A 24,947-nucleotide genomic window follows, 5' to 3' on the forward strand; every position below is an offset into this window, starting at 1 on the left:
CAGAGCTAAGTGATTCCATAACCAACGGATCAGATCAAAACTCTGCAGTCCTGACACAGCCAGTCGTGAATGGTGGTGGACAATTAAACAACTAACGGGAGGAGGAGGCTCTGTAAACATCCCCATCTTCAATGATGGCAGAGTCCAGCACCTAAGTGCAAAAGACACGGCTGAAGCGTTTGCAACCATCTTCAGCCAGAAGTGCCGAGTGGATGATGCATCTCGGCCTCCTCCCGATATCCCCACCATCACGGAAGCCAGTCTTCAGCCAATTCGATTCACTCCACATGATATCAAGAAACGGTTGAGTGCACTGGATACAGCAAAGGCTATGGGCCATGACAGCATCCCGGCTATAGTGCTTAAGACTTGTGCTCTAGGACGAGGAGAGACCACTGCCACAGAGATACTGGTAGAGTATGGAGCAGTCCAAAGGTTTTAAAGGCAGCAGTATGGTTGAGGAGGATGAGGAGAGAAAGAGAATCATGGTCAGTCGTTTGAGGTTTGGACTAGTGCAGTCTCTGTGCTACGGTTGGATTGCAGAGATCCTCGCCCAGGCTCTGCAGGTAAAAGTGGGGCAGTGTTTAAGAGTCGTGAGAAGGCATTTGACAGCAGCACACTGTGAAGATACCAGCATAAGATTTTCCCTCTCCCTCCCTCTGCTCCAGGGAAATGTCAGGCTTTTGCCCAGCACCTGTCTAGATGCAAATCAGAAAGTCAGTGCCGCAAAGGCTCAAACTACCATCCCCCTCTTGGGAGCTCAATGCCACCGTGCTGTGTAATATTACTTTAATAAGGAGCACTATTCAGGGTTATAGAACAGATACCCAACTATGCATCATTTCTGAAGGTCTGATTCGGAGACTAGAAAGCCATATGGTGTAATTATATTTGACATTTGAGAAGCTGATTTAAGTTCAATAATGTTCAACAGAAACGTGGAAAAGATTAGAATGAAGGTTTTTGCAGAAATGCTGCAAACAGAATATTCAGTGTCCAGATTTATTGGATTTTAAGCAAATGAAAGTCAAACAATGGAAAAGCTGTCACCAGGATATTAAATATCAAGAACGACATTAATATATAACTTGTTTTTAAAAAGATAAAAAAATGTTTAGTCAAATTTTTAAAAATAAATTATTCAAATCATGCAATATGTCATCTGTATGCAGGATGGCTAAAAATAATTTACATTAGAAGAAACACTCTCCTTGGCTTTGGTAACATAAGGTGTATAAATAGGATCCTGGCTTACTCATAGCCCTATGCAAATATTTGTCCTTTAATCTGCGAGAGCAAACTAGAGCTGAGCAGCAGCTTCACTGACTGTCATAGTACTTTAAAGAAAAGGTATGTCAGGTATTCTAAAGAATATCTGCTTTAGCAGTCAGCTTAATCATCGTTTCTGGATCAAATATTCAGCTACTTTACATCGCTTACATTCAGAGAATTTACTTCTTTTGCAACATGCAGATATGGTTTAGATCAGACTTCAAAGGATGTTTCCTGTTCAAAAAAAATCTGTGTACAGAACAAAACTAGCACTGTGACACCCCTGGAGATACTGAACACTTCTTTGTAAATGTAATGCTGGGAAACATTCACCTTGCCACACTGACCCAAACCAATTGTGTGTGACCAGAAGTACCGAATGTTCCATTGGTTGAACCGGTGAAATTATCAGTGGTGTTGTCTAATTCTAAGCCGGTTACAATCACTGACCAACGTAGCTCATACCTGAATCATGTATAGTTGTGCGATACGATATTCCTCGACACTCATGGGCAGAGGGATGTGGTATTCCTTTATAAGCATTTTGTCTTATGGAAAGTCTTTTCACAGTTTAAAAAATATTCCAATGGCTGCCAGCAAATCCTCAGAGCTTGTGATTCATTAAGCACACCTGAAAGAGAAGGAAGGAACAGCAGCATATTAAACACTATTCCAAGTAAATATTTATAATGTTCTTAATTCTATAGGTTACATTACAAACCTCCTTCATTTCCTTCGCTATCCATTGGCTGGAATTCACAAAGCTGGGTCTTACTCCCACCATTTGCACTCCATTCATCTAATCCCTGGGCACTAGTCCTTGGTTTAATACAGCTAAGCATTGTATTTTGTACAACAGCTAATGCTGAGAACTATGCAGTGTTGTACTGTACAGGCTTCCATGTCATTTCTCTCTAAATTTTCCACCTTGCAGAATCTGTTTTTCAACATGGCATGCCCCTGCCAAGGTACATCTCTTTTGTGCTTCATTGGCTATTCTGAAGTCTTAAGGCACGGTTTGTGAAAATTACAGGCAGGGTGACTATGATTTACTTTGATGCACTTTAGTTAGAAACAATCAGTTCTGAGGGGAAACAGTTGAAGGTAATCACAGGATAATACATCACAGATAGGAAGAGAGAAACAATTCTGCATCATGATGGTTTAGCATTTCACATACCTGCTGGCTCCCAAGTTAAAAAAAATACAACCCATAATATAAAATCACTAAAATAGATGAAAACTTTACAATCTAAAAGTTATTGCCAAAATTAAAAGTTATCAAAATTGTCTATGATTTCAGCTGAATTTATCAGAAATTCAATGCCACAAACTAGATCCCTTAGCTTCTCCTAGGGTCGTAATAATATTTTCTGCTCCTCTGGGTTTAGCGCAGTTTTATTACCTTATCTATTTCATGTCCCAGTTAGCAGCTGACTGGGTGATTAAAAGCGACCGTAGGTGAATCACCCCTTGTCGCCCAGAAAATCCCAAGAGACCAGCCACGATGGGAAATAATTTTCAACAGATACAATGCTCTGCTCTACCAGTCAATGGAACTACATATTGGCTTCACTGCTACATTTAAGGTGGACACTTGGCACTCATTGCTCCTCTTGCTTTCAGCAGTAAACATCTATGATTTAAACTCCAAGTCCACTGAAAATCTGGCCGACATCAGCTGTGGGGCTGCAGTTAGTGGTTTTAAAGTCTAGGGGTCATTCCAAAATATATTTATTGTTCAAAAGAACACAGAAAATCCTCTGATTTCATACTGTCAAAAATTATTTATTTTTTTAAATTTTTGTATACATACAACATTGCTGCATAAATTAGTGATGGTACATTTAGAGAAATTAGGTTATTTACCCGATTATTCAACAGTAGCTGCAATGTCAGAATCTGTGGAAAGCGTATCTCCCACAGCATCAACCGTTACACACACGGCTGTCTGCTGTCGAGTGTGGAATATGGTAAACAATTGCAGAAAATGTGATTACAACTGTGGAGCGATGACTCATACTGCAATTACGGAGGACTTCCTGGCCTTTCGCTATGGAGATCCCTTTAGAAGTCAGAACATCCCAGAAAGCTGGAAAACAAGGCCTAAAAGAACTCACTACTACTGCACAATGTGTGTGCAAAACACAACAGCCATAATATCTCACCTACATAATGCAAAATGGCCGAGTGGTGAACCTTCCAAAAATACAAAAACTTTGTATTAAATTTGAGGCTGCTCTGAAGTTCAATGCTGCTGAACCATAAATAATGTCACTTCGCTGTAATCCCAGATAAAATACAAAGTGTAGGTCACACACCCAAATTATGTCTCTGTGGTATGAAACCACAGGAACCTCACACACCCTTCATCGTCACTACAACTAGAACTACAACTAATATAACTAGAATTACAAGTTGAACTAGAACTACTACAACTCAAACTAGAACTACCACAACTAGAACAACAAAATAACTAGCAGTACGGCTTACATTTATTTAGCACCTTTAACATAAGCTAAGGTCCCAGGGCACTTCACAGGTGTAAGGAAAAAATTGACCAAGCCAAGCCAAAGGAGGCGAACTGAAAGCTTGGCCCAAGAGATGGGTCTTCATCTATGGTTTGAAGCTGGACTGAAATATTATATATATGCCCTGGTCATCAGTTATGGAACAAATAAAGACACTAGGGCATTGGAAATTGGGTGTTAAAAATGTATTCCGTTAAGATTTCAGGTAATTTTCTGAGCATAGTTTCCACCCTACCATTTTCCTGAGTTCTTTTACTACTTCAGTAACTGATAATCCTGACCATCAGCTGGTATATTTTCCTTTCTATTACTGTACTGCTGCTCCCACTGTTTGGCTAAGGGTAGCCATAACTCCTGTCACCACAGCAATGAGGACAGCCCATTCCACCCAATATTACAGAAACCAAAATACTGCAGAAACCTGGTATAAAAACAGAAAATGCTAGAACCACTCAGCAGGGTGGGCTCTGTCCAAAGGTTATCGACCTGAACCATTATCCCTACCTTCCTCTCTCCACAGATGCTTCCTGACCTTCTGACTGTTTTCAGCATTTTCTGTTTTTATTCCACCCAATATTAATTACTATTATCTCCCCATAAAGCAGATTTGGTGGACCGGAAAAATCCCCTCTCTTCCGTGACCACATAAAAGAATTCATTTCGTAGATTTACTTTGGGACCTTTCCAAGACACCATTTCCTTTTTCACTTTTTGGTAGGAATATATTTATAGAAATACTTGGCATTTCTTTTAATACTCCCAACTACGCTAATCTCATGTTCTATTTTATCTCTCCTGACCAGCATACCAACCTCGGCTGACCCAGTGCATTAAGCTCCTTTACAGTGTTTCTTTTTGTCTCGGTCTCACTGTGCTGTCTGTACCTTTAGATTCTCTTTGTTGCCCCACATTCACTGCATTTCTCCCATTGTTGCCCACATCAGTTTCTTCCCCTCTGTTACCCTCCTTCCCTGGTGGTAATTGTTCAGTGCTCTGTGTGTATTATTTCTAAATATGATCCAATTTTCTTCCATAATTTTCCTTTCTAACAGTGCTGCCTGTCCAGTTTCCTGCGTTCACCTCTGATCTCAAAATCTACCGTTCTAGTGTTGATTGTTTTTATTGTGCTCACTCTCTTTTCCATCATTAGCCTAACCACAAACTCCAGCATATTGTGATCATTGTTCCCTGACATCCTCTACAATCTCCTGGTTATTACTTAACATCAGTGCGTCTGCTCATGTGGGTTCCTGGATCAATTTCTAGTCTCCATATCCATTCCCCCCACTCCCTTGACTGAAGAGTTTGTTTTGCCATTATTTCCCTGTGTGCTCATATCCTTATACTCCGCACACTTATCTGCTGTATTTTAACTGTCATCTACCAGCCCCTGCTCTTGCTGAACAGTTTGTTTTTGCTAATTTATTGCTTTTAATATAAAGCCAGGGGGAAGATGAAGAGAAATTTTTTTTACACGGTGAGTTATTATAGTCTGGAATGCACTGCCTGAAAGGTTGGTGGAAGCAGATTCAACAGTAACTTGCAAAAGTGAATTGGATAAACACCAGAAGGGGAAAAATTTGCAGGGCTAAGGGGAAAGAGCAGAAGAGTGTGACTAAATGGACAGCTCTTTCAAAGAGCCGGCACAGGCACGATGGGTCGAATGGCCTCCTTCTATGCTGTATCATTCTATTTTTCTAATATGCAGCTTTTAATCTATATTGGTTTTTCTTCAGATTCTCTCATTCACCCTTCTGTTTATGGCCCCACTGACCTTCGTACCTCAGCTCAAACTTCTCCCACTCCCCCATTGTTCACTTCAAATTTCCCCTTCTCTGATTCCCGTTGAAGATCCGATTCACAGCCACCCAACACACCTTACTTAGTGAAGCAGTATTTTGCTCTTAACTATCGAGAGGGCTACTTAATCAAACAAAAGAGGGGCAGATCTGGATGACTAATTGGTGGAGATTCTGCATCCGAATAATTAAAGCACACATAACTATCAATCAACCAGAGAATTTAGATATTTTTAAACCATTTAGGGGATACATATTTGACATTATTCACAATCCCAAAATCAACATATTTTGGCTGGACCAAGTCTTTTATTTAAAGATGCCTTTTCTTTAATTAACTAGAAGGAGACACTGGGTTTGCCCAGTGTCATCAAACAAATCTAACAAAGGTGCCCCCTTTTTAGAGGGGCACAACTACAGAAACCCAAATGATAAAAAAACAACAGAAACTTATCAAATTAAATATTATTTACACTATCCAACACGCTCTCCAGTCCCTGTGCTGCCCACCGGTTGCGGAAGGCCTCAAATGTACTGGTGTACACTGCGTGCTCCTTCTCCAGGACTACCCAGGCACGGACAAGACCGCAGAAGAGAGGCAGGCAGTCAGAGCGACCCCACCCCGACGGGCCGCGCCCAACCAAGACCTGTAGATGGCCACCTTGGCCAGGCCCAGGTGCAGACCCACGAGGAGCTCCTCCGACTTGCCTGATCCCCTCTGCAGTCAGGCTGCAAATAGCACCTTCAAAATTGATGCCCAGACAAGCAATGTTTTTTTAATGCTCACTCAGTTTCCTGGATGTTCACTAGGCATCTGACAGTGTTGTGGCACAGATACAGCAAATAATCATTCTGATGCGTTTACATGAGAATGACATATTTCCTATAGCTGTATTCATCATACATCATTTAATTCGCTGCTTATGCATTATTAATCACTTTATGAGGTGTTAAAGTACAAATTAGAGGATGAAGTGTCCTGCATTGTTCCAGTCTATTAACATATCTCAGTGACTTCATCATTATGGTCTGTAAGGGCTGTCTACTACAATGACCTGTCCTTTCTCTCACCAGGTCTGCAATTCAGTCTAATTGTTGGCATAAATCCAGTTCAAATCTCAGAGAATAATGAATGTAAAAGTCAAAATAATAAATGTTATATCGTGGTGGAGGCCAGTTTCCTGTATCACAAGTGTAAGCAAATGGAAAATTCAAAAGCAGCAATGCAAATGGTGGTATCGTCAGCCCAACAACAAAAATTAATCCAACCCAACAACATTCCAGTAACAAGCCTCCCACAATGGATTGGGCATGGTGACAGCTTATTGTGGTAATACTCCATTTAGAGTACAGTTAAGATGAGTTCCCAATACCATTAAATACTAATCCAAGCCAAATTACACCTGTGACCAGCTCACGTGAAAGCTGCTCACACTGATCTCGTGAAGATGCACTTGACTGGTCAAGGCTTGGGTTTGCATTGGAAAAAATCACTCACTCAAACTCACTTCAAGCCAGATCCCAATATCAGTGTGGTTAACAACAACAACAACTTGATATAGCACCCTTTAACGTAGTAAAACGTCCCAAGGCGCTTCACAGCAGCATTATCAAACAAAATTTGACATCGAGCCATATAAGGAGATATTAGGACAGGTGACTAAAAGCTTGGTCAAAGAGGTAGGTTTTAAGGAGCGTCTCAAAGGAGGAGAGAAGTAGAGTGGCAGGGAGGTTTAGAAAGGGAATTCCAGAGCTTAGGGCTTAGGCAGCTAAAGGCACAGCCGCCAATGTTGGAGCAATGAAAATCGGGGATGCGCAAGAGGCAAGAATTGGAGGAACGCAGAGATATCTCAGAGGGTTGTAGGGCTGGAAGAGGTTACAGAGATAGGGAAGGGCGAGGCCATGGAGGGATTTGAAAACAAGGATGAGAATTTTAAAATCAAGGCATTCCCACACCAGGAGCCAATGTGGGTCAGCGAGCACAGGGGGGATGGGAGATCGGGACTTGGTGCGAGTTAGGATACGGGCAGCAGAGTTTCGGATGAGATCAAGTTTATGGAGGTTGGAAGACCGGCCAGGAGAGCATTGGAATAGTCCAGTCTAGAGGTAACAAAGGCATGGATGAGGGTTTCAGCAACAGATGAGCTGAGGCAGGGGCAGAGATGGGCGATGTTACGGAGGTGGAAGTAGGCAGACTTGGTGATGGAACGGATATATGGTCAGAAGCTCATCTCAGGGTCAAATAGGACGCCAAGATTGTGAACGGTCTGGTTCAGCCATTTTCTAGCATCAGAGCTTCACACAGTGTACAGTCACGGTATTCATTTTGATAAATCTTCAACATAATATTACTTTGCGGCTTTTTCACAAATGGAATAAAAATAATCTCCTGTGTATGGTCATGTAGCAACAATCTCACAGATCTACTTTCAATTCTTGCCCAGCATTACATTGACTGTCATCTTGAAAATCCCCAAAGCAGGGATTTTGCTAATATAATTTAGGCCATTTAGAATCATTTTTTAAAAATTCGTTCATGGGATGTGGGCATCGCTGGCGCGGCCAGCATTTATTGCCCATCCCTAAATGCCCTTGAGAAGGTGGTGGTGAGCCGCCTTCCTGAACTGCTGCAGTCTGGGTAGTGAAGGTTCTCCCACAATGCTGTTAGGTAGGGAGTTCCAGGATTTTGACCCAGCGACGATGAAGGAACGGCGATATATTTCCAAGTCGGGATGGTGTGTTACTTGGAGGGGAACGTGCAGGTGGTGTTGTTCCCATGTGCCTGCTGCCCTTGTCCTTCTGGGTGGTAAAATCACTGGTTTGGGAGGTGCTGTCGAAGAAGCCCTGGCGAGTTGCTGCAGTGCATCCTGTGGATGGTACACACTTCAGCCACGGTGCGCCGGTGGTGAAGGGAGTGAATGTTTAGGGTGGTGGATGGGGTACAAATCAAGCGGGCTGCTTTGTCCTGGATGGTGTCGAGCTTCTTGAGTGTTGTTGGAGCTACACTCATCTAGGCAAGTGGAGAGTATTCCATCACACTCCTGACTTGTGCCTTGTAGATGGTGGAAAGGCTTTGGGGAATCAGGAGGTTAGTCACTCGCCGCAGAATACCCAGCCTCTGACCTACTCTTGTGGCCACAGTATTTGTGTGGCTGGTCCAGTTAAGTTTCTGGTCAATGGTGAACCCCCAGGATGTTGGTGGTAGGGGATTCGGCGATGGTAATGCCGTTGAATGTCAAGGGGAGGTGGTTAGACACTCTCTTGTTGGGGATGGTCATTGCCTGGCACGAATGTTACTTGCCAATTATCAGCCCAAGCCCGGATGTTGTCCAGGTCTTGCTGCATGTGGGCACAGACTGCTTCATTATCTGAGGGGTTAACTGAACACTGTGCAATCATCAGCAAACATCCCCATTTCTGACCTTATGATGGAGGGAAGGTCATTGATGAAGAAGCTGAAGATGGTTGGGCCTAGGACACTGCCCTGATGAACTACTGCAGCAATGGCCGGGGGCTGAGATGATTGGCCTCCATCAGCAGAAACAGGCCATTTGGTCCAGTGTTTTTCTCCAAGTGTGCCTTTTAGTATAATCTTACTTTCCTGCTTGCTCCCCATACCCTTTTCGTATCCCACTCTCCTGCTCTCTCTCCATTCACTTTAATATTCCCCTTTTTCAATCAACTACTAATTACATTTTAAAGGATTTTATGGACTCTGCTTCGACAATGGTTTGTGGCAGGGAATTCCACATTCTAACCATTCTTTTGGTCAAGAAACTTTTTCTAACCTCCCCATTATATTTTTATGATCATCTTACATTTGTGCCTCCTCGTTATCATCTCTCTGACCTATTCAAACAAGCGATCACTATTAACCTCATCGGAACCTTTCATAATCTTGAAATCCCCTATCGGCCTTGAACATTCTCATCTCCAGTGAAGAAAGCCCCTTGTATCTTAACTGCAACCCCTTACTCCTGGTAACATCCTACTGAGTCGACTTTGCACCTTTTCTATTGTTTTTATATCCTCCCATATTTGAGTGCCCGAAACTGTACACAATATTCCAGTAACTCCTTGATCTTACAGTCTTGTGCCTCATTATAAAACCAAGGATTCTATTTGCCTTTTTATGACTTTATTTACCTGTACCACCACCTGTAATCACCTGTGACTCTGCAAAACAAGTCTCTCTGCTCCTCTACTCCATTTAAAATTTCACCATTAAAGGTGCATTTCCTTTCCTTAACATTACTTCACATTTTTCTACTTTGAACTTGTTTGCTGCCCATCCTGCAACCCCACTATTTGAGCTCCAAGTATTGGATAGTTGGTCTAGAACTTGGGGCAGCACCAAGGAGAAGAGCATCCTGAGCGCAGCGTCTATTTTGTTCTTTTGTTGATTATTTTCTCCCTCCTGCACAATGTGCACCGCCCCCCAGCCCCCCACTCAGTTGACTATGGGCAGGAAGCTGCTGCCAGACCTCTGCCATCGCTGTTAGATAGTCGGCCACATGGAGACACAAACCAAGGTGACTGGTCCTCCAATTTGCTCTTCCTGCCTCGACTCAGTAATTCCCAATACCAACAGTGGAGGTCAGTGACCTGCACTTTTTCAGTCTTTGGTACATGGTGGAGCTGTGTCACTTTGCTTTCCCTCCACATCCATTTTGTAATGTGAAGGGAGTCTCAGTTGTGGTGGGTGATCTGATGCGAGAAGAGCTCGATCTGGGATGCACATATATGGTCGCAGATATGCGGACCCACCAATCGCATTGAAAGCAAAATTGTAACGTATCGTATGTATGAAAGCTTGACAAAGTGAAATTATGGCTGCAACATGTACTTAGCTTACACTTGGTATTTGTTTTGCGTAGTTAGTCAAATACCTCCTTTCAACATTTGTAAACAATTTTACAACACCAAGTTATAGTCCAACAAATTTATTTTAAATTCCTTTCAACATAACATTTAAAAGTATATTCAATCAAAGAATTTTTATTCACAAAAAAATGCATCTCCTCAATTTCTTGTTTGAATATTGAACTTCCAAGCCTTCATTTTCCTATAAAGGACTTTGATTTTGCTTCTGAGAGGGTGTGGAAAGGTATGCATTAGGATTCATGTTTTTCAGGGCCTCCTACCTCACAGCTCACGTGACAGCTACAGCAGCTGAATAATAATCTGGGTCCTGATGCTCCATTCATCTACAGGCAGTTAATTCAACTTGAATCCAAGTTAGCTTGGCCGAACCTTAAATCCGTTGTGTGATAGGAATTAATTCTCCAGATATGAGGGCAGTGAACAAATGGTTCATTGTGTTTAGAGGCACTGAATGAATGCCTTACATAAACAAGCAAGGTACTAAATTGTAGTGCCTGGACTCAGTTCATAACAGCTCAACATAATATGCTCATACACCAGATCTTGGGCAAAGAGTTTCAAGTCTCTGCATTCTGCAATTCTCCTCCCTTCTCCTCTCGAGTCAGAAGGCTCAGTCCAGGACTTGGGCACATAAACTAAGGTGACACTCTAGTGCAGTACTGAGGGAGAGCTACACTGTCGGAGATGCCTTCTTCCACATGAGACCTTAAACCAAGGTCCTGTCTGCCTGTTCAGGTAATGTTAAAGATCCCATGGCACTATTTGAAGAAGAGCTGGAGAGTTCTCCCAACTCTCCTGGTCAATATGCATCCTTTAACTAACTACCAAAAAACAGATGAATTGACCATTCATCCCACTGCTGTCTGTGGGTTCTTGTTATGTGCAAATTTGGTGTCATGTTTGCCTAAATAACAATGATGCTTCCAAAGTAATTCTTTGGTTGTGAAGCACTTTAGGGCTCCCTGAGGACACAAAAGGCACTATATAAATGCAAGTCCTCTTGTTCTTTGAATCCCCCTGCCATGCTATGTCTCTTCACACTTCCAAATGAATCCTCAAAGTTCTCTCGAGCCATTTCACTGTTTACCCCTCTACCGTTTACCTCTCTTGCCTGCCCTCCCTCCCTCTCCCCCATTGAAGTGACTCGAGATATTTTGCTACATTAAATGTGCTATACAAGTGTTAGTTGCTGCCGTTGGTATTGGTATGACAATGAGTAATACTGCTATCAGGTGGCTGCTGTTACCAACAACCCTTCCTGTTCCTTCAAACCCACACAACAGCATCTTGCAAAAACTCCACAGCAGCCATAATGGGGATTTTTTTGTAAAGCAGGAATTAATCATAGAATCTTACTGCACAGAAGGAGGCCATTCGGCCTATCGTGCCTGTGAAAGAGCTATTCAATTAATCCCACTCCCCCGCTCTTTCCCCATAGCCCTGCAATTTTCTCCTCTTCAAGTATTTATCCAATTACTTTTGAAAGTTATTATTGAATCTGCTTCTACCACCCTTTCAGGCAGCACATTCCAGATCATAACAACTCACTGCGTAAAAAAATTCTCATCTGCCCTCTGGCTCTTCTGCCAATTACCTTTAAAAAAAGGACATTAAATCCTATTCAGGGGAAACACGGATAGCCTTTGTGTACTTTTTACAACTGTGCCCGTACAAGCCATTTCTCATGTCACCTCAGCAACCAATCTTGGATCAGACAAATATTTTCAAGAGTTCCCTTTATAGACCATTTCACTTCTGTCACAGATGAAACAGAGATTAATGACGACAATGTATCTGGTTCAATATTATTCCAGAACATTACTATCTGCTCCGGCACCACGGTGAACAATGATGCTAACAGCTGGATCCAGAAGAAAATGCAATCAATGTGAAGCGGTTATCAGAAAAGGCCAATCAAATATTGGGAAGCATCCCAAAGGCATTTGGTTATTTTAACCTCATCACTCACTGGTACGGCTTCATTTAGAGTATTGGGCAGAGTTTTGAGGACTCTATCTTCAAAAAGGAATTGACACGTTTGAGAGATTTCAGAGAAGAGCAACAAACATGATTTAGAGCTGGAAGTCCTTGGATCAGAGCAGGAAACTCACAGAACTGGGGTGAAGGTGAGCAGGATAAGTGTGCGCCATGCCTGGATAATGTAGATGCCAACAAGTTATTTAACTTCAACAGAACTCAATGATATAAGAACAAAAATTACTTAGTCTCAAGAGAAACCAGAGATTAGAAGGAACCCCGCTCCCAACCAAGAGCAGTACATTATGGAACAGACTTCCATAAAAAGCAGTGTTGTAACCATATGACCATAAAAGATAGGAGCAGGAGTAGGCCATTCGGCCCCTCGAGCTTCTCCGGCATTTAATGAGATCATGGCTGATATGATTTTTACCTCAACTACACTTTCCCGCCCTTTCCCCATATCCTTTGACTCCCTTGCTGTTCAAAAATTTGTCTAACTCAGCCTTGAATATATTCAATGACTCAGCCTCCACAGCTTTTTGGGGTAAAGAATTCCAAAGATTCACGACCCTCTGGGAGAAGAAATTCCTCCTCATTTCCGTCTTAAACGGGCAACCCCTTATTCTGAGATTATGCCCCCTAGTTTTAGATTCCCCCATGAGGGGTAACATCCTCTCAGCATCTACCCTATCGAGTCCCCTCAGAATCTTGTATATTTCATTAAGATCTCCTCTCATTCTTCTAAACTCTAATGAGTATAGGCCCAACCTGTTCAATCTTTCCTCATTAGACAACCCTTCCATACCCGGAATCAACCTAGTGAACCTTCTCTGAACTGCCTCCAATGCAAATATGTCCTTCCTTAAATACGGGCACCAGAACTGTACGCAGTACTCCAGGTGTGGTCTCACCAGCACTCTGTACAGTTGTAGCATGACTTCCCTGCTTTTATACTCCATCCTCCTAGAAATAAAGGCCAATATTCCGTTTGCCTTACGGATTACCTGCTGCACCTGTATGTTGACTTGTTGGGTTTCATGTACGAGGACACCCAGATCCCTCTGTACCACGGCATTTTGTAATATTTCTCCATTCAAATAATATTTTGCTTTTTTATTTTTCCTCCCAAAGTGGGTGACTTCACATTTTCCCACATTATATTCCATCTGCCAAATTTTTGCCCGTTTGCTTAACCTATCAATATCCTTTTGCAGACACTTTGTGTCCTCATCGCAACTTGCTTTTCCACCTGTCTTTGTATCATCAGCAATTTTGGCCACAAGACACTCTGTTCCTTCATCCAAGTCATTGATATATATATTGTAAATAGTTGAGGCCCCAGCACTGAGCCCTGCGGCACCCCACTAGTTACAGATTGCCATTTTGAAAACGACCTTTTATCCCAACTCTTTGTTTTCTGCTAGTTAGCCAATCCTCTATCCATGCCAGTATATTACCCCCAACACCATGAGCTCTTATCTTGTGCAGTAATCTTTTACGTGGCACCTTATCGAATGCCTTTTGGAAATCTAAATATGCTGCATCCATTGGTTCCCTTTTATCCACCCTGCCCGTTACTTCCTCAAAGAACTCTAATAAATTTGTCAGATGTGATTTCCCCTTCATAAAACCACGTTGACTTGCCTCGATTGTATTATGAGTCTCCAAATGTCGTGCTACTACTTCCTTAATAATGGATTCTAGCATTTTCCCAATGACAGATGTTAGGCTAACTGGTCTATAGTTACCTGCTTTCCATCTCACTCCCTTCTTGAATCGAGTGAATTCTGGAGGATTACAACCAATGCATCCATTATCTATGTAGCCACTTCCTTTACGGCCCTCGGATACAAGCCATCAGGTGCAGGGGACTTGTCAGCCTTTAGACCCAGGGGACTTGTCAGCCTTTAACCTTTAGAGAGATGAATGCGTGGCTCAAAGATTGGTGTGGGAGAAATGGGTTTCGATTCATGGGGCACCGGCACCAGTACTGGGGAAAGAGGAAGCTGTTCCGTTGGGACGGGCTTCACCTGAACCATGCTGGGACCAGTGTTCTGGCAAACTGAATAACTAGGGCGGTAGAGAAGGCTTTAAACTAAATAGAGGGGGGGAGGGCTCAGGTGAGGCAAAGTTTAGATTGATAAAGAGAAAAGACAAGGAAGTAGTACAGGAAAGTGATGGGGGTAATGATAAACAGAGTGTGTCAGGAAGGGACAGAGCGTACAAACATAAGAGTGCACTAGCAAATGGGGCCGGGGTAGGAAAGAATGATAAAAAGACAAAATTAAAGGTTCTTTATCTGAATGCGCGCAGCATTCGTAATAAGATAGATGAATTGATGGCACAAAAACAAACAAATGGGTATGATCTCGTGGCCATTACAGAGACGTGGTTGCAAGGTGACCAAGGTTGGGGGCTAAATATTCAGGGTTATTTAACATTTCGGAAGGATAGGAAAAAAGGTAAAAGTGGTGGGGTAGCTCTGTTAATAAAGGATGAAATTGGTATAATAGTGAGAAATGATCTTGGCTCAGAAGATCAAGATGTCGAATCAATTTGGGTGGAGGTAAGAAATAGCAAGGGAAGGAAATCACTGGTGGGAGTAGTATATAGGCCCCCTAACAGTAGCTACACTGTCGGGCAAAATATTAATCAGGAAATAAGGGGGGCTTGTAAAAAAGGTAATGCAATAATCATGGGCGATTTTAACTTTCACATAGATTGCACCAATCAAATTGGCAAAAATAGCCCTGAGGAGGAGTTCACAGAGTGTATTAGGGACTGTTTCTTAGACCAATACGTCAGGGAACCAACCAGGGAACAGGCCATTTTGAATCTGGTAATGGGTAACGAAACAGGATTAATTAATGATCTCAAAGTAAAGGATCCCTTGGGAAGCAGTGATCATAACATGATAGAATTTCACATCCAGTTTGAGAGCGAGGATCTTGGGTCTGAAACTACTGTATTAAACTTAAATAAGGGCAATTATAAAGGAATGAGGGCGGAATTGGCTAAAGTGGACTGGGTAAACAGATTAGATGGGTGTTGGTGGATAAGCAGTGGCAAACATTTAAAAACATATTTTTTGTCAATTGATTTTAGAAAAGTGCTGAAAAAATATTCCTTCATTGGCCAATGCTAAGTTCTCAATCGAAAGGGGCACGAAAACAGCCAGGCTTCCCACTCCTGATCGTTATCCAGGATCCTTGCTGGTAAGGATTGGCTTGGCTCTGGTGCTGCTCTTACTCCAATTGTTTACCAACACTCATCAGCTTGGCTCAGATATGAAGAATGACCCAAGTGAATGATTTACTGGAGGATTGTTGGTGCCTGTGGAACTTACACTAGCAAGAGTCGAAGCCTTGAGAAGAGGAAAGAACAGATAAAAAAAAAGCAGGATTTACAATTATAAAACTATTTATAGAACATACATCACATGGTTTGTGGAAGGAATGGGTTTAAGAGGCTGCAATGCTCTTTTTCATTACATACTTTGTATGTTATATATTCTTAACACCGCTTTTTCAGACGTGTGAAACCTATGGCACCTCTTCCTTATGTTCTTTAGCGAGTTTTTCCTTGAAGTGCGAGAAAACTTCAGTACATTTCTTGCGCTGAACCATAATCACAAAATGGGTCAACTACTTCTGCTATTGAGGTCGGCATGAATTAGGAACCAAATGTGAAGACAACACTTTCTGAACAGATCCACGGTACCCTTCCAGCTATCTTCACACTTTGATCAGTAGCTTTCGGCACTTGCGAAAATTTAATCACTTGTGAGATTTTAATCAAAAGGGCAATAAAGCCAAAATAAGTAAAAATCAAACTAAATTATACGTTCAGCCAAACCACAAATCAGAATGCAACAAACTACAAATTTTCATTTTCAGTCCCAAGAAAAATCCAAAAAGTTGTAGAATGCATTTTTAAATCAATCTCCTGTAATGTCTGATGGTCTTTAAAGTTTAATGACATCTCCACTTAATATGGAACCAGCACAGGTGGTGGAACAAGAAAGCTTAATGGGTTTCAAGAAGAAACTAAATGGGTTCTGGTGAACAAATGGGATTCAGGGCTATAAGAAATGCATCAACAGAATACTGGGGGTTGGTGGGCTAGATGGACTGATAGTAACACAGTCTTCTCCCGTCTGAAACTAATACAATGATTCTAAACATCTTAATTGTAAACAATTTTACAACACCAAGTTATAGTCCAACAATTTTATTTGAAAATCACAAGCTTTCGGAGGCTGCCTCCTTCCTCAGGTGAATGTGGAAATGAAATCCTCGAACCTTTCGCATTTATAAATCACAGAACAATACCTGGTGATTACAGATAGTCTTTCTAACTGCCCGTTGCCAAGGCAATCAAAGTGTTCAGACAGAGAGGTGTTACCTACAGGACCACCGAATATACAAATGGCCAGAACACAAGACAGAGAGAGAGAGGGAGAAACATAGAAACATCCGGAAGGAAGAGAAAGACAGCAAATGACCCGTTATATTAAAAACAGATAACTTTTGTTCGCTGGTGGGGTTACGTGTAGCGTGACATGAACCCAAGATCCCGGTTGAGGCCGTCCTCATGGGTACGGAACTTGGCTATCAATTTCTGCTCGACGATTTTGCGTTGTCGTGTGTCTCGAAGGCCGCCTTGGAGTACGCTTACCCGAAGGTCGGTGGCTGAATGTCCTTGACTGCTGAAGTGTTCCCCGACTGGGAGGGAACCCTCCTGTCTGGCGATTGTTGCGCGGTGTCCGTTCATCCGTTGTCGCAGTGTCTGCATGGTCTCGCCAATGTACCATGCTCTGGGGCATCCTTTCCTGCAACGTATGAAGTAGACAATGTTGGCCGAGTCACAGGAGTATGAACCATGCACCTGGTGGGTGGTGTCCTCTCGTGTGATGGTGGTATCTGTGTCGATGATCTGGCATGTCTTGCAGAGGTTACCGTGGCAGGGTTGTGTGGTGTCGTGGATGCTGTTCTCCTGAAAGCTGGGTAATTTGCTGCGAACGATGGTCTGTTTGAGGATGGGTGGCTGTTTAAAGGCGGGTAGTGGAGGTGTGGGGATGGCCATAGCGAAGTGTTCGTCGTCATTGATGACATGTTGAAGGCTGCGGAGAACATGGCGTAGTTTCTCCACTCCGGGGAAGTACTGGACGACGAAGGGTACTCTGTTGGTTGCGTCCCGTGTTAGTCATCTGAGGAGGTCTATGCGATTTTTCGCTGTGGCCCGTCGGAACTGTCGATCGATGAGTCGAGCGTCATATCCCGTTCTTACTAGGGCGTCTTTCAGCGTCTGCAGGTGTCCATCGCGTTCCTCCTCGTCTGAGCAGACCCTGTGTATTCGCAGGGCCTGTCCATAGGGGATGGCCTCTTTGACGTGGTTAGGGTGGAAGCTGGAAAAGTGGAGCATTGTGAGGTTGTCCGTGGGCTTGCGGTAGAGTGAGGTGCTGAGGTGCCCACGGACCAGTTGAACCAGGAACACTTCTCACCACGACGGACGTCTCGGCACTCTACACCAGTATCCCCCACGATGACGGCATCGCTACGACAGCATCAATACTCAACACCAACAACAGCCAATCTCCAGACGCCATCCTACAACTCATCCGCTTCATCCTGGATCACAATGTCTTCACCTTCGATAACCAGTTCTTTACCCAAACACACGGAACAGCCATGGGGACCAAATTCGCACCCCAACATTTTCATGCACAAGTTCGAGCAGGACTTCTTCACTGCACAGGACCTCCAACCAACACTATACACCAGATACATCGACGACATTTTCTTTCTATGGACCCACGGCGAAGAATCACTAAAGAGACTACACGATAACATCAACAAGTTCCATCCCACCATCAAGCTCACCATGGACTACTCCTCAGAATCAGTTTCTTTCTTGGACACACGAATCTCCATCAAAGACGGGCACCTCAGCACCTCACTCTACCGCAAGCCCACGGAAAACCTCGTGATGCTCCACTTTTCCAGCTTCCACCCTAACCACGTCAAAGAGGCCATCCCCTATGGACAGGCCCTGCGAATACACAGGGTCTGCTCAGACGAGGAGGAACGCGATGGACACCTACAGACGTTGAAAGACGCCCTAGTAAGAACGGGATATGACGCTCGACTCATCGATCGACAGTTCTGACGGGCCACAGCGAAAAATCGCGTAGACCTCCTCAGAAGACTAACACGGGACGCAACCAACAGAGTACCCTTCGTCGTCCAGTACTTCCCCGGAGTGGAGAAACTACGCCATGTTCTCCGCAGCCTTCAACATGTCATCAATGACGATGAACACCTCGCTATGGCCATCCCCACACCTCCACTACTCGCCTTTAAACAGCCACCCAACCTCAAACAGACCATCGTTCGCAGCAAATTACCCAGCTTTCAGGAGAACAGCGTCCACGACACCACACAACCCCGCCACGGTAACCTCTGCAAGACATGCCAGATCATCGACACAAATACCACCATCACACGAGAGGACACCACCCACCAGGTACATGGTTCATACTCCTGTGACTCGGCCAACGTTGTCTACCTCATACGTTGCAGGAAAGGATGCCCCAGAGCATGGTACATTAGCTCGACCATACAGACGCTGCGACAATGGATGAACGGACACCGCGCAACAATCGCCAGACAGGAGGGTTCCCTCCCAGTCGGGGAACACTTCAGCAGTCAAGGACATTCAGCCACCGACCTTCGGGTAAGCGTACTCCAAGGCGGCCTTCGAGACACACGACAACGCAAAATCGTCGAGCAGAAATTGATAGCCAAGTTCCGCACCCATGAGGACGGCCTCAACCGGGATCTTGGGTTCATGTCACGCTACACGTAACCCCACCAGCGAACAAAAGTTATCTGTTTTTAATATAACGGGTCATTTGCTGTCTTTCTCTTCCTTCCGGATGTTTCTATGTTTCTGCCCCTCTCTCTCTCTTTTTTTTTTGGTTGTTTGTATATTCGGTGGCCCTGTAGGTAACACCTCTCTGTCTGAACACTTTGATTGCCTTGGCAACGGGCAGTTAGAAAGACTATCTGTAATCACCAGGTATTGTTCTGTGATTTATAAATGCGAAAGGTTCGAGGATTTCATTTCCACATTCACCTGAGGAAGGAGGAAGCCTCCGAAAGCTTGTGATTTTCAAATAAAATCGTTGGACTATAACTTGGTGTTGTAAAATTGTTTACAATTGTCAACCCCAGTCCATCACCGGCATCTCCACATCTAAACATCTTAAGTGCACATTGCTATACAGTTTCTAGCAAATATAATTGACAACTAGGTAAAATATGCCATCCATATGTGCAGCAGAGAATGAAACAGGAGAAATAAAGCAGTCAATTACTGTACCTTCAAACAATAATCTTGTCAATCTATCTATGTATGATGCACTGGAAAGTTCAAATACAAAGATTCAAAAATCTGTTTGTGAATTACAAAGGAGGTCCTTTTGTGCAGTTGCTTGATAGAATCTCTACATCAAATACAAGACCATTAAACTTTGACATCCATAAATTCATAACATTGCTACTGGAGCTGAGAATCAATTGGGAATAAAAATTCAAATAGAATTGAGACAGTAAAACTGACTGGATATTTTACAGCAATAAGACTTTAATTATTGATCATCTTCTTGAGCCTGACAGCATGGGATGGTACTTAAGTTTGATCTGCTAGTTCATAAGATAATTAAGGATGAGCATGGCTATTTGGCCCACCTTAATTAATCCATCTAGAAAGATCCTAAAATTCCAATTCAGCACCTTCTTCTTTAATTACAAATAAACTGAGATGCAGCATGCACTGGGAAATCTGAACAAACTGTGCTTCATTTTGCTCAGAGATTTGTATCTTTTAGTAAAAGGTGCTAGCATGTAAAATGATTGCCCCACTAACAATCAAGAGACAGAGCTGAGTGTTCAGAGATGGGTACGCACAATTACTGACCCATCGCCCTACTTTCCATTTATTTAAACGCTAAAGTGAGGTCATTGAAAGGCTCACCTTATTTTTTCCGCAGTGTTGAAACAAATTAAATTACATATTATAGTTGGACCCCATCCACCCAAAGTAATCCAGGCCAGGACGCATTTGGTTGGCAATAATTCAATAACACTGGTGCTGTGTTTGCTTACAGTACAGTGCTGTAATTTAGAGATGAGAAAGTGGCATGGCTTGAGTCAATGATCCCATGTCCCTGCAGGATGCGCTAGTGTCGTGATCAGGACGGCTCAAATCAGAAGTTTATGCTCCTGAAGTGTGCAGCACCAAGTGAGAATGGAACTATTCGTGAACAACTTGGCAATCACCAAGCACTAGACTGGGCCTTGTAGTGAGTGAGACGAGAGTGAAGGTTAAGACTTTTAAAAGCTGGGCCGTCACTAGTACAGCATTCAGCTGGCACTGTTTGCTGGGCACTCCCTGCGGTACTTCTACATTGTGTCATTTTTCTCATCTATCCTCGGCTGAATGTGAAGTTTCGATTCCCATTCAATATCTGTTGAATTCTAATACTTTCTCCTGTAAGATGTTGCCACTAATGAGAATGCCCATTTTGCAGTGTGCAGGAAATACGCTTTGTCCAGATTTGCACTGTTAAATGGGTGCTCTCAGCCTCCTCATATTACACACAGACTTGGAGGCAGGTTCATTGCACCATGCCTCTACATTAGCATGGCCTCACTGCTGGACTCTCCGGTGCTATACACTTTTGTGATTTGCACTTTGCAACCCTCACAAATGCCTGTAACCTCATCTCAAATAACACCAGTGTTCTCTTCCTCTTGTCAGCTATGGATAAATAAACAAGGGTGTGCAAAAGGAAGAAATGGAAAATGAGGTAGTGCTGAACCTATATAAATCATTGATTAGGATGCAGGTAGAACGTTGCCCCAGTTTTAGGTGCCTGACTATAGAAAGGAATATCAATAACAAGGAGAGGGGTGCAGGAGAGATTTACGAAGATGATACCGGAGGATGAGGGGCTTTAGTTCGGAGGAGAGGTCAGAGAAACTGTGACTGTTCATTACAACAAAGATGATTAAGTGGGGACCTGATGGAGGTGTTAAAACTTATGAAGGGTTTTGATGAGATAAATTGGGAATAACTATCATCACTGGTCGATGAGCCAGTAACTGCTGTGCTGTAAAATTGTATGAATCTGTGATAATCCTTGGTGGAGGCAGATTCAATCGTGGCTTTCAAACGGGAATTTGCCAAGTAATTGAAAGAAAAAAAATTGCAGGGCTACGGGGAATGGGCAGGGGAGTGGGACTAGCTGGATTGCTCTTCCAGAGAGCCAGCACGGGCTCAACAGGCCGAATGGCCTCCTTCTGTGCTGTAACCATTCTATGATTCTAGGCAAGTTTTCCTGTAATTGAAGCAGCGTTTACTGTTAGCTTACTGTACCTCGCAGTAGATTGAAGGACTTGGTTCATTGCCCTTGCAACATATTGTGAAGGTGTTCAAAAATACAAGCTGGAAACTACACACCGTGAAGAAAGAAATATTGAAGAATTATCCATGGGCACTCTTACGACATCAATTCTGAACATTTGTGAAATAAATAGCACTGGGTAATACGTACTGGAATGAGCTGTACATTATCCAGAAATATCACACTGAGCACTAATGGGATTTTTAAAAAATTCGCTCATGGGATGTGGGCGTTGCTGGCAAGGCCAGCATTTATTGCCCATCCCTAATTGCCCTTGAGAAGGTGGTGGTGAGCCACCTTCCTGAACCGCTGCAGTTCGTGTGGTGAAGGTTCTCCCACAGTGCTGATAGGAAGGGAGTTCCAGGATTTTGACCCAGCAACGATGAAGGAACGGCGATATATTTCCAAGTCAGGATGGTGTGTGACTTGGAGGGGAACGTGCAGGTGGTGTTGTTCCCATGTGCCTGCTGCCCTTGCCCTTCTAGGTGGTAGAGGTCGCGGGTTTGGGAGGTGCTGTCGAAGAAGCCTTGGATGGTACACACTGCAGCCACGGTGCGCCGGTAGTGAAGGGAGTGAGAATGTTTAGGGTGGTGGATGGAGTGCCAATCAAGCGGGCTGCTTTGTCCTGGATGGTGTCGAGCTTCTTGAGTGTTGTTGGAGCTGCACTCATCCAGGCAAGTGGAGAGTATTCCATCACACTCCTGACTTGTGCCTTGTAGATGGTGGAAAGGCTTTGGGGAGTCAGGAGGTGAGTCACTCGCCGCAGAATACCCAGCCTCTGACCTGCTCTTGTAGCCATAGTATTTATGTGGCTGGTCCAGTTAAGTTTCTGGTCAATGGTGACCCCCAGGATGTTGATGGTGGGGGATTCGGCGATGGTAATGCTGTTGAATGTCAAGGGGAGATGGTTAGACTCTCTCTTGTTGGATATGGTCATTGCCTGGCACTTGTCTGGTGCGAATGTTACTTGCCACTTATGAGCCCAAGCCTGGATGTTGTCCAGGTCTTGCTGCATGCGGGCTCGGACTGCTTCATTGTTTGAGGGGTTGCGAATGGAACTGAACACTGTGCAACCATCAGCGAACATCCCCATTTCTGACCTTATGATGGAGGGAAGGTCATTGATGAAGCAGCTGAAGATGGTTGGACCTCGGTCACTGCCCTGAGGAACTCCTGCAACAATGTCCTGGGGCTGAGATGATTGGCCTCCAACAACCACTACCATCTTCCTTTGTGCTAGGTATGACTCCAGCCACTGGAGAGTTTTCCCCCTGATTCCCATTGACTTCAATTTTACTCGGGCTCCTTGGTGCCACACTCGGTCAAATGCTGCCTTGATATCAAGGGCAGTCACTCTCACCTCACCTATGGAATTCAGCTCTTTTGTCCATGTTTGGACCAAGGCTGTAATGAGGTCTGGAGCTGAGTGGTCCTGGTGGAACCCAAACTGAACATCGGTGAGCAGGTTATTGATGAGTAAGTGCCGCTTGATAGCACTGTCAACGACACCTTCCATCACTTTGCTGATGATTGAGAGTAGACTGATGGGGCGGTAATTGGCCGGATTGGATTTGTCCTGCTTTTTGTGGACAGGACATACCTGGACAATTTTCCACATTGTCGGGTAGATGCCAGTGTTGTAGCTGTACTGGAACAGTTTGGCTAGAGGCGCGGCTAGTTCTGGAGCACAAGTCTTCAGCACTACAGCCGGGATGTTGTCGGGGATTAAGAGAGTTAACTGGATTAAGAGAGTTTATTTTTGTGCAATTGTTCGTAAATGCAATTGTTTGAAAGCTTGCTTTCTCCTTCCCTATCCTACAAATTCAATATTCTTATTCTACCCTATCTTGGGAAGCTTTTCTAGCATTTCTCTCATTCTGCTCTTAATAGGATACAAGAAGCAGCTGCTCATTAACAGACGATCTGTCTCGCACTTCCAGCCTCCAATCAATCTCCCTCTTTCTCTCTGACACGCACAGTTATATGGAGAAGCGAATGCATCAGAATTTATAGCAGGCTATTACTTATCTCCAACCTTGTTGTTGCAACCCGCCTCCCCCCCACCCAACTAAAAAAGGGCACTCACTGCTCCAAATGTGAAAAAACTACCGAAACCCCCGAGCTGCCCAGGAGTTGGTGTAGAGTGTGCAGCAGGAGAGCACTAGTCATTGGGATGGTCACAGTCACTTCCAGGAAAGCAGGCCAGGAATGTGGATTACGTGATAAATCAACCTCAAATAAGGAACGTTCCACTATATAATGGAATCCTACACAAAATCTTCAGGCTCCCTTTAACCAACTCTGGCTCTCCCACGCTGCCTGTTCTCCTACGGATCTCGTCTCTGCCTTGGCTCTCCAGTGACTGCTCACCACACTGCTTTGGCAGCTCACTCACCCCCATTCTCACCCGCGCTCCAGAATAGCAGACACCCTTAGTATTGCAGTTGTTAAATCCCTAAGTTAAATTTAATCCGAGTCCCAATGCCTCTCTGACATTTCAGGGATTTATTTTGAAACACTTAAGTTTTAGAAGCAGAAAACAAAATTATCCTCAAAATTGTTTTAGTTTTTAATATAAAACTATTTAAGAAAAGGTGATGGTGAATAGGGAAATTGAATCCAAGAAAGACAAATCCTCAAAATAGCAATTTTTAATTTCTAAAAACCTTTTTACATCTGGTCACTGAGGGAAGGATGGTTTTGAAATTTAAAGGTCTAAAATTATTGATGAGAACCCTTTAAGTATCCCTATTTGCTGTTGAGGGATCTTCTTCATAATAAGGCGCTATTTACTAGTTTTCCCATTTTAAAAGTTGCCCATTAATAATTTAGAAACATAGTAAACCTTGTGACTTATTTCAAAGTACAAAAGACAACAACTGTTAAATCTGCTAGTTATTGCCTAGTTGTGATTATCGAGTTAATCTCCTTAATTATTAAAAAACACAATCTGGCATTGTTCTGTGCTGAGGCGTGGATCTGATTAAGACATACGGTGTAGATAAGGTCCTT

At 43.4% G+C, this 24,947-nt stretch overlaps 1 protein-coding gene across 4 annotated transcripts in view; it reads right to left on the reverse strand.

Annotated features, from left to right (window-relative positions):
- Positions 1–24,947, reverse strand: part of LOC137342290 (membrane-associated phosphatidylinositol transfer protein 2) — a 354,330-nt gene that overhangs the window by 158,283 nt on the left and 171,100 nt on the right. For all 4 annotated transcript variants that reach the window (XM_068006206.1, XM_068006204.1, XM_068006207.1 and 1 more), the window contains one exon: positions 1,738–1,903. In XM_068006206.1, coding sequence (XP_067862307.1) covers positions 1,738–1,815 — 78 coding nt within the window. In that variant the 5' untranslated portion in view covers positions 1,816–1,903. The remainder of the gene's footprint in view (positions 1–1,737; positions 1,904–24,947) is intronic.

This window comes from Heptranchias perlo, chromosome 25, assembly GCF_035084215.1.
Source record: "Heptranchias perlo isolate sHepPer1 chromosome 25, sHepPer1.hap1, whole genome shotgun sequence".
Lineage (NCBI taxonomy): Eukaryota > Metazoa > Chordata > Chondrichthyes > Hexanchiformes > Hexanchidae > Heptranchias > Heptranchias perlo.